At 34.2% G+C, this 10273-nt stretch overlaps 2 protein-coding genes across 2 annotated transcripts; both read left to right on the top strand.

Moving 5' to 3' along the window:
* Window positions 477–1740, top strand: LOC104757667 (60S ribosomal protein L9-1). The gene is made up of 3 exons (XM_010480417.2): window positions 477–934; window positions 1053–1175; window positions 1455–1740. The coding sequence occupies exons 1-3, from the start codon at window positions 560–562 to the stop codon at window positions 1539–1541; spliced, it is 585 nt and encodes a 194-aa protein (XP_010478719.1). The 5' UTR covers window positions 477–559; the 3' UTR covers window positions 1542–1740.
* On the top strand, window positions 5412–9052 carry LOC104741907 (probable methyltransferase PMT18). The gene is made up of 5 exons (XM_010480416.2): window positions 5412–6267; window positions 6463–6673; window positions 6765–7065; window positions 7370–7837; window positions 8574–9052. Exons 1-5 carry the CDS (start codon window positions 5548–5550, stop codon window positions 8788–8790), a joined length of 1917 nt encoding a protein of 638 aa, XP_010478718.1. The 5' UTR covers window positions 5412–5547; the 3' UTR covers window positions 8791–9052.

The following is a 10273-nucleotide window of genomic DNA, read 5'->3' as shown; positions in this document are numbered from 1 at the left end:
ACAGTAGCCTTCAACATGAGTACATGACTCTATGCTTTATGTCTCAAAGCACTCAAATATGATTTAATATGTTGAATAATTCGTTTGATCATCCAAAACTACCAACAGTCTAAAATACCATCATTTACGATTACTATGAACTTATAGATCATATTATATCCTCTCAACTTATCGTTTTGCATCAAAATAAATTAGAAATTTTGACTAGAATAGTAGAATTATAGAAAGACATTTTTGATAATTATGAAATTATATTTTACCAAAATTTCATAATTACATTTTAACACCGAAATTACAGTTCACATACATCGAAGTTACAAAATGTCATCAAATTAGCCTAATTCCAACTCTGTTCACCGGGCAGTGGGCTTATTGATAATAACACTCTTTTAGTGGGCTTATAATGGGCTGAAACATTTATCTAGGGTTTCCGAATTTTTTTCTCCACCCTTTAAAAAGCCGCCGTCGATTCATTTTTCTAGGGTTTCAGCCTTTGATCAAAACCAGAGAGAGTCGTCAGTGAGAGAGAGAGCAAAGCAAAAAAAGGTGGGAGAAGAAGATGAAGACTATTCTATCTTCCGAGACGATGGACATCCCCGACAGCGTAACCATCAAGGTTCACGCCAAAGTGATCGAAGTCGAAGGTCCTCGCGGCAAACTTGTTCGCGATTTCAAGCATCTCAACCTCGATTTCCAGCTGATCAAGGACCCCGAGACTGGTAAGAAGAAGCTTAAGATCGATTCGTGGTTTGGATCCCGCAAAACCAGTGCCTCCATCAGAACCGCTCTTAGCCACGTTGACAACCTCATCTCCGGTGTGACCAGAGGTTTCAGGTACAAGATGAGGTTTGTGTATGCTCATTTTCCCATTAACGCTTCCATTGGTGGTGATGGCAAGTCTATTGAGATCCGTAACTTCCTTGGCGAGAAGAAGGTTTGTTTTGCTTTTTGTTTATCTGATTTGGTTTTTTTTTTCACAGCTTCGTTTAGATTTAGGAATGAAATGTTGGAAAGATGAACTTATTTAGAAATGTGGTTATTGGAAATGATAGGTGAGGAAGGTAGATATGTTGGATGGTGTGACCATTGTGCGATCTGAGAAGGTCAAGGATGAGATCGTTCTTGATGGTAATGACATCGAGCTTGTGTCAAGGTCATGTGCTTTGATCAACCAGGTACGTACTACTCTCTTTAACTAGCAGATACAATTAAAGCTTCTCTTGTGTATATAAGAAGAAAGGTTTAGGAGTCTGTGTCAGATAGGTGACTTTGGTTTGGTTAATGTTTGAAATTTGTATTACATCTTGCATAGTGGTTGGTGGTGGCTACGAAATGAGTAATGAGCTATGGCCAAGTTTGAATTTTGTTATCTTAGGCTTTCAGTTCTCTATATGTAATTGACAATGGTTATATGTAATTGTAATTGACAATGGTTGGTTATATGTAATGTGCAGAAATGTCACGTAAAGAAGAAGGATATCAGGAAGTTCCTTGACGGTATCTATGTCAGCGAGAAGAGCAAGATTGTTGAAGAGGAATAGTTTTATCAATCATAGCTCCATTTTCTCTATTTTGAATGTTAGTTTCTGTGTTATGGATTAATTTCTCCGTTGTTGCAAGACTCGGCTTATCTCTTGTTCTTTTTTTGTTCGAGATTTTATTTACTTATTCACAAGTTTTGGAAACAAGCTATCAGTCTTAATTACCTATTCAAATCATCTCGTGTGGTTTTGGGATTAATTTGTTTTTGGAAGAACGGGTTGTGTATTGAATTGATTCCTGAGTCATAGATCTCTTATACCTTCTTAACTTAAACCGAGTTCTTGATTAACCCACAAGCAAGCAACGCATAAAGGATCTTAAGGCACTAATGCTTTAACACTGTACAGACTCCTCTTTACCATATTCAGAGTGATCATTGCGGTTCCGATCTCTGCCGTAGCTTTTACTTCAGTATAGACTTATAGACTTTGTTTTGACTTGATCACAACTCAATACTTCGTTTAGATCTTCGTTTCACTTTGCTTTGCATGTCTTGTGATTCTCCGATGTAATCATTTTAGAGTCGAAATCTGATCATCGTCCTCTGGTTTGGGGTTTATATAATCTTAAGATTATCGCAGAAGGAGAAGAGATTCAACCACTTGTTGTCAAGGTGAGCTCCTTTTGTCTTCTTTTTCTCTTCTTACTAACTTGTTGATCAAGTCTACATCAACCACTTGTTGTCAAGGTGAGCTCCTTTTGTCTTCTTTTTCTCTTCTTACTAACTTGTTGATCAAGTCTACATAAACCTGTTTCGATCAGTGATATAGGCTGGGTTTGCGGGTGATGATGCACCAAGAGCTGTATTCCCTAGTATTAAAGGTCGTCCTAGGCATGCTGGTGTTATGGTAGGAATGGGACAGAAAGATGCTTATGTTGGCGATGAAGCTCAATGAAAAGAGGTTTACTTACTTTGAAATATCCCATTAAACATGGTAAATTTTGTAATTGGGATGATATGGAGAATATGTGGCGTCATAGGTTCTACAGTGAGCTTCTTGTTGCTCCTGAAGAACACCCTGTGATTCTTACTGAAGCTTTCCTTAATCCTATAAAGCTAAAAGAGAGACGACTCGGATCATGTATGAGACTTCTTTTGATGTCCCTGTTATGTATGTTACTATTCAAGCTGTGCTTTCGCTTTTTGCCAGTGGCCATACAAGTCTCACATGTTCACCAATCAACAAAGTGTTTGGAGAGAGCGATTCATAAGATTGGTTGGATTTGGTAACTAGAATAAGCGTTTAAAATAGATTTTTAGTGGTTGGAAGAGTGACTGCAAACTCCTCACTACATGGTACGTTTGTTTTGGATGGGTGTACAATAACTTTTTGTATTATTTTATTTTTGTCTTTGATTATTATATCATTAAATATTCAATTTGTCAATAAAATTTAAACTTAGATGTGTATTACAATAGATTTAATTTCTAACTTTTTAATAGAGATAAATATTTGTAATTTTTGCTATTTCAATAGCTACTTGAATAGTTATATTTTTATTTTACAAAAATATATATTAATTTAATCATATAATATATGTAAATCTCCGGTTGGCAGAAATTTAAAAGAATTGATTTGCCACCCATGTCACTAAAGTGTATTTATATTTTCGGTCAAAACTCCTGAAAGAACTCTAGAAAATAAGTGTGCTTGAGCTAGAGTAGTTTTAGGATGGGTGTCCTTTCGAGAAGTGATTGTCAAAACTATGAGAGTGATGACAAAACACAAGGAAAGATCATGTGGTGGTTTATAGGGACGATAAACAAGTCTTTAAAGCTTCCCGGACGTAGGATATAAGTGAGCCCAAGGGCCGGGAGTGGACATGGAGCCCACTAAGCAAAGTGACGGTTGGGGCCTAGTAAGCAAGGTTACAAGTGGTTTTAGAGCCAAACCCAGACGACTGTGGAGTAGAATAGGCTCACACAGTCGGGGGTGATGGTTTTGGTGCGTAACGAAGACGTTGCGATCTGTTAGTGGGGATGAATTGTGAACTCCCGGTTTGCGAGAGGTTTAAAGAATTGATTTGGCCACCTTTGTCACCAAAATACACTTATCTTTTTGGCCAAAGATCGTGAGATAACTCCATAAATAAGTGTGCTTGAGCTGAAGTAGTTTCAGGAGGGGTGACCTTCCGGAAAGTGATTGTCGAACTGTGCGAGTGAAGACAAAACACAGGGAAATATTATGTTGTAATTTGTAGAGATGGTAAACAAGTATTTAAAGCCTCCGAGATGTAACAAACCGGCCATCGGATATGGGTGAACCCATAGGCTGGAAGTGGACATTGGACCCACTAAGCAAGGTAAGTCTATGGGCTGGGAGTGATTGGCCCACTAAGAAGGATGACAGTCGGGGCGTTACACTATATAACAAAAATTTAACAGATCTGAGCATGCTATGCGTTCATAATTTATACTTAAAATTTTTCTATATATATGAGTTTCTTATTGGAACTATATTTTTTAGGTTTCATTGTAATTTATTTGTTTAATAATTTTTCATATTATAAAATATTTTCTCTTCCATATTATTATTTTTTTTAATTAAATTTCATTTTTTTAATTTAATATAATTTGTATTAATTCAATTCAACCATTATAATGTTACCAATCAAGCTTAATACTTAACTGCTCTTTCTTTTCACACCATCTTTTCTATATGCTATTTTTAACCGTTTCTTTTTTAACCGCCTCTTTTACAACAGTTCATAATTTTTTAATGTCTCGTTTAAACATACTATATATTGCATTAGCGTGATAAGGACTATTTAAAGGCTAAATATTACCTTCAATTATTTAGAAAATTCTTCTCACTTCAAGTTTTTTTGACTGACACTTGGAAAAAATTAGACTACTATTGTTCTCTATTAATTAATATATACAGGATTGTATTTCTTCATAATTTACCATAAACCCAATCAATATATAGTTTTACATGCTCTCTCTAAATTTTTGAATATGTAGATTTGTAGATGAATGTAGTATGTCTAATAACTTGCATCCAAACTTGGTTTGCATCTAAATGTATAAACGCATTTGCATCCACATATTATGTCCAACACCGACTACGAAAGGGTCTATCTAATACATGACATTTTTTTAATTAACTAATGGTCATTTTTTGTAGTAAACTGATTGAATACGATAGAGAAGACAAAACATGTCTTTCCACAACCACAAAACATGGAGGAACAGATTCAAAAGAGGAGAAACACATGATAGTTAGGTAATAATATCCCCATTGTCTAGCCCTCGAGGTAACCTCTAACTTATAGATGCTTTTCATCAAACACCCACGAACCGCCTCTCTATATGTTCACGTATGTATGTACGTATGATAGTATGATATACATATGTATGTCACGTGTGAAGAATAAGAATTCTTGTACACCGTCGACAATTCTAGCAACAGTTTTGTGGGACATGAAAATTCCTGACACTATGCTCGGCTTGTCTAAAATACTATGCCCCATTTTGTTATCCTTACATATAGTATCAATTACAAAATTGGAATAAGGACAAGACCCTAATAATTAATTCTTTGAGTCCAAAGTTATGGGTACCACGTGAATTACTTTGTGAATTTTCTTTCTTATCTTGACTTAATTTACCTGTAAAGATTTCAATTTTTTTTATGTTTTCAACTACAAAGAGACATGGCAAAACGAAAAATGAGGCTAGTCAGCCTCCAACTTTATCTCAAAATTTTTATTTTCCCTCTCTTTAAGACCACTTCTAAATTAATAAGTGTGGTTATTGGCTTTTTGCTAAAGAATAGAGACCATTTGTCCTTTTTATTACAATAAATTTTGATTTCTTGTGATGGTGGATCCCTTTTCCTCGTGCTTCGAGCTCCATCTAACTTTTCTTACATTTTTTATAACATTTTTACGTTGATTTTTTTCTAAAAATTTCCACCACCTTACAAAAAGATTTAGCTTTTCTTGTTTTACGAAAAATCAGATAAAAGTTGCAACTCTTTTGCATCATCCTCTCTAGCAGAAATGGCGAAAGAGAACAGTAGTCACCACCTTGCAGAAGCAAAGAGAAAGCGACTCACTTGGATTCTTTGTGTAAGTGGACTTTGCATATTGTCTTATGTTCTTGGATCTTGGCAAAACAACACTGTCCCAACTTCTTCCTCTGAGGTTTACTCAAGAATGGGATGTGATGAAACAACAACCACCGCTCGGGCTCAGACTCAGAGAAATCCTTCTTCTTCTGATGATGATGAGAGTCTCTCTTCTTCCTCCTCGGAACCAGTTGGGTTAGATTTCGAAAGCCATCACAAACTCGAGCTTAAGGTTACGAATCAAACCGTAAAGTATTTTGAGCCATGTGACATGTCTTTGAGTGAGTACACTCCATGTGAAGATCGAGAGAGAGGGAGAAGATTCGATAGGAACATGATGAAATACAGAGAAAGACATTGTCCTTCGAAAGATGAGCTTCTTTATTGTCTGATTCCTCCTCCACCAAACTACAAGATCCCATTTAAATGGCCTCAGAGCAGAGACTATGCTTGGTACGACAACATCCCACACAAAGAGCTCAGTATTGAGAAAGCTATCCAGAATTGGATTCAAGTCGAAGGCGAAAGATTCAGATTCCCTGGTGGTGGCACTATGTTTCCACGTGGAGCTGATGCTTACATTGATGATATTGCTAGACTCATTCCTCTTACTGATGGAGCTATTAGAACAGCTATTGATACAGGATGTGGTGTAAGTTGTGATTTCTTTCCTATTTTAGATTTATCTATCTTTGACTTGGTTTTATTTATTTTTTTAATAACAAACCAAACATTATATTAAAATACAACTTCTTGATACTTACCCAAAAAAAAAAAAAAAATACAACTTCTTGATTGGTTAATCCGAAGGATAAAATTGATTAATTCGATATTATTGGTTGTTTAGGTGGCGAGTTTTGGTGCTTACTTATTGAAAAGGGATATTGTGGCTATGTCTTTTGCTCCAAGAGACACTCATGAAGCTCAAGTTCAATTTGCGTTGGAACGTGGAGTTCCTGCGATTATCGGGATCATGGGATCAAGAAGACTTCCTTATCCAGCTAGAGCTTTTGATCTTGCTCACTGTTCTCGTTGTTTGATTCCTTGGTTTCAAAACGGTAATGAACATTTTCTTGATTTTTTTCCCATGAGGTTTCTTGATTGTTGTGTGAAAACTAAAAAAATAAAATAAAAATTGGATGTGTGTAGATGGTTTGTACTTGACCGAAGTGGACCGAGTATTAAGACCGGGTGGTTATTGGATCCTTTCCGGTCCACCAATCAACTGGAAGAAATACTGGAAAGGTTGGGAAAGATCACAAGAGGATTTGAAGCAAGAGCAAGATTCTATAGAAAATGCAGCAAGAAGTCTTTGTTGGAAGAAAGTTACAGAAAAGGGTGATTTATCAATCTGGCAAAAGCCTATTAATCACGTTGAGTGTAACAAACTCAAACGAGTCCACAAATCTCCTCCTCTATGCAGCAAATCAGACCAACCCGATTTTGCTTGGTAACAATCTCAACCCCTCCTAAAATCATAATTACTCACATTTTTTTTCGTATTATTAGATGTTTTCTATGATTGCCCATAAATCACGAAATTATAGATATTAACACTAGATTTTGTTTGATAAATGTTTTACAATTTTCAAATTAATTTCTTGAAGTAACTAATTAGAATAAAGAATGTTGCATAAATAATTAAAATAAAAAAAAAAGAACATAAATAATTGGCTAAAACATCTTATATATACAACAAAACGGAGCAAGTATATATTTTCTGATTTTATATGAATAATAATTTTTGATCATAGGTACAAAGACTTGGAATCTTGTGTAACACCATTGCCAGAAGCAAACAATCCAAACGAATTCGCAGGAGGCGCGTTGGAGGATTGGCCAGACCGAGCTTTTGCTGTACCGCCTAGGATAATCCGGGGTACTATACCGGACACTAATGCTGAAAAATTCAGAGAAGACAATGAAGTATGGAAGGAAAGAATCGCATATTACAAACAGATAATGCCAGAGCTTTCAAGGGGAAGATTCAGGAACATAATGGACATGAATGCGTACCTAGGAGGGTTTGCTGCCGCGATAATGAAATATCCATCTTGGGTTATGAATGTGGTTCCTGTGGATGCTGAGAAGCAAACATTAGGTGTGATTTACGAACGAGGATTTATAGGGACGTATCAAGATTGGTGTGAAGGATTCTCTACGTATCCAAGAACTTATGATTTGATTCATGCCGGTGGATTGTTCAGCATTTACGAGAACAGGTAAACACCAATTACTATCCTATCAAAAAGAAAAAAGAAATAAACAACTACTAGACTTCGAAGTTTATAGTTAGTGTATATTTTACTAAAAAACCTATAACCTTAAGCTTATTAAGAAAAATAACTTGTTAATCGTAAACGGGCATCAAACACAAATGAAAAGAGAATCTTGTTTTGTGTTTGGTGGTTGCGTTGACGATTTACCAGTTTATTAGTATATCACTATGAAAAGAATATTTGTGTCCAATAATTTATAACGAATTTTAATTTTTTCAACCACACATTAATTAAAAAAAAACTTTATGATTGATAGTCCACACAAGAATAAACGAGTTTACAAATGAAACCCCAAAAAAATAACAATATGTATATATGTTTTAAAAGTATAATTTAAACAATATTACAAAAGTAGTTATATTTATATATATTATTGATAATTTAAGCTTGAAAATGTGTATATTTTTGTAGGTCTTGACACTTATTTGATAGAAAACGTTTAAAAGAAAAATAAAGAAATGTAATTTTTTTTTTTTGTAAATAAAATTCTCATGTAAATGCAAATATATAAGATAAACTCGAACCAATCAACATCTTATACAAGTGCAAATACACTTTTTATTGATAAGATCTCCATGGTTTATCCTTACTAACAAAATGTGCATTTGCATTCATATTTGTATTTGAAATGAGATCTCACAAGCGTAAATTTTTATGTTGACATTGTTGATCATGTAAGGTGTGATGTGGCTTTGATACTACTTGAGATGGATAGAATACTAAGACCAGAGGGAACAGTGGTATTTAGGGACAATGTTGAAACATTGACGAAGATACAAAGCATAACCAATGGAATGAAGTGGAAGAGTCGGATTTTGGATCATGAGAAAGGCCCCTTCAACCCCGAGAAGATCCTTCTCGCTGTAAAATCATACTGGACCGGTCCTTCATCTTAACTATTTTGGAACTCTCTATTCCAATCTTCTTTATCTTGTGTGTCTNTTTTTTTTTTTTTTTTTTTTTTGTGTTTTAAAAAGTCTCTAAATTCGGAGAAAAACAACATTTCAAAGAGTATTTTTCCCTTACATTGAAAATTAGCAGCTTTTAAATACTGAAAAGGAAAAACATTTGATGAACAAGACTAGTGATAAACTAGTATTAGTTAATTTTTACCCATTAATTTGGTATTGTAAATGAAGAATATTGAATTGAATTGTATTGTTATTATTGTAGAAATGACACAATTTTTATATAAGCACATATCAAAATGAAAAGCATAATAATTAACCAAAAGTATCTGGACAATTTAAAAATAGAAAACCTCTATATATATAGCACATATCAAAAGAGAAATATATTTAAACCTCAAACTTGGTCACCTGTGGATTCCTAGTACCTATTTCTCAAAACTGTCGAGAAAAAAACATACATGAACACGAGTTAAAGGTACTAGTATATTAAAGTGGAATGGATATAAGCTTTAGAAGCTATTACAAAAAAAAAGGGAACCCCATATAAAGAAAACCACATGTTCATTCATTTTAGGTAAAACATCTAAAGCCTAATCTTATCCTAATAGGTTTGGCTACAAAAGAAACCTATCTACTAGTTTTTCATTGGCTACAACGGACAAATGGTTCAACCAATGAAAGAAAAGATTAGTTGATAAGCATGTTTTGCAACCGAACCGATTATGATATGATTTGGTTTCAAATTTTTTACCTAAGATGAATGGATAGCTTGAGGTCTTTTTCATATGGGTTTCCTTTTTCTTTTTTTATAGTAGCTTCAAACAAGCTTATGTATAGTACATTATAATACACTAGTACTTTTACCTCAGGTTACTAAGAATCTAATGACATATAAGTTTGAGATATGCTTATGTCCCTCTTTTAATAAGTTTTTATATTTTGAAAATTTCTTTTGGTTATTTATTGTCTGGGAAAGATATGATGCTTTTGCTATTTGTTAGCTCCTTGTGAATGTATACCTTTTAGCATGAAACAATATGAAACTTGTGCATTATTAAGGTCATATGTTCCCCCTAAGTGCAAAACTTTTTTTCTTTCAAAAATATATGTTATGCTTTCAGCTTATAAAATAAGGTAATCATTCTATACAATGAAAAGGGTGAAACCTCACTTTGCAATAATACAATGTTAACCTAAAAATATACGAGTTTCTTTTTATAAGAAGTACTTTCCGTGTAACAATTACTACTATGACTAAACAACAGATACTCTTATAATGATTGTTGAGCCAAGAATAGGGCATTCAGTAAAGATGAATCTATATGACATATGTAAAAAGAAAGAGGTATAACGAATTAAACGACACTATATTTACGACAAATATATTGTTCCTCTAAAGTATGCATGTTTGGTTAAGAAGTGACCTAAGAAGTGATCTATCAAACTAAAAGAAAACAAATCCATGCCA

This window comes from Camelina sativa, chromosome 17 (genome assembly GCF_000633955.1).
Source record: "Camelina sativa cultivar DH55 chromosome 17, Cs, whole genome shotgun sequence".
In the NCBI taxonomy this organism is placed as follows: Eukaryota; Viridiplantae; Streptophyta; class Magnoliopsida; order Brassicales; family Brassicaceae; genus Camelina; species Camelina sativa.
The sequence above is the reverse complement of the archived record's forward strand: the minus strand, read 5'-3'. Positions and strand labels throughout refer to the sequence as shown.

Excerpts from the sequence above, each read along its gene's own strand:
- LOC104741907 (XM_010480416.2), top strand. The coding sequence starts at position 5,548 with ATGGCGAAAGAGAACAGTAGTCACCACCTTGCAGAAGCAAAGAGAAAG. Across the intron at positions 6,268-6,462 it reads CTATTGATACAGGATGTGGT|GTGGCGAGTTTTGGTGCTTA; the intron begins GTAAGTTGTGAT and ends TTGGTTGTTTAG. Across the intron at positions 7,066-7,369 it reads GACCAACCCGATTTTGCTTG|GTACAAAGACTTGGAATCTT; the intron begins GTAACAATCTCA and ends TTTTGATCATAG.
- LOC104757667 (XM_010480417.2), top strand. The coding sequence starts at position 560 with ATGAAGACTATTCTATCTTCCGAGACGATGGACATCCCCGACAGCGTA. Across the intron at positions 935-1,052 it reads ACTTCCTTGGCGAGAAGAAG|GTGAGGAAGGTAGATATGTT; the intron begins GTTTGTTTTGCT and ends TGGAAATGATAG. Across the intron at positions 1,176-1,454 it reads CATGTGCTTTGATCAACCAG|AAATGTCACGTAAAGAAGAA; the intron begins GTACGTACTACT and ends TGTAATGTGCAG.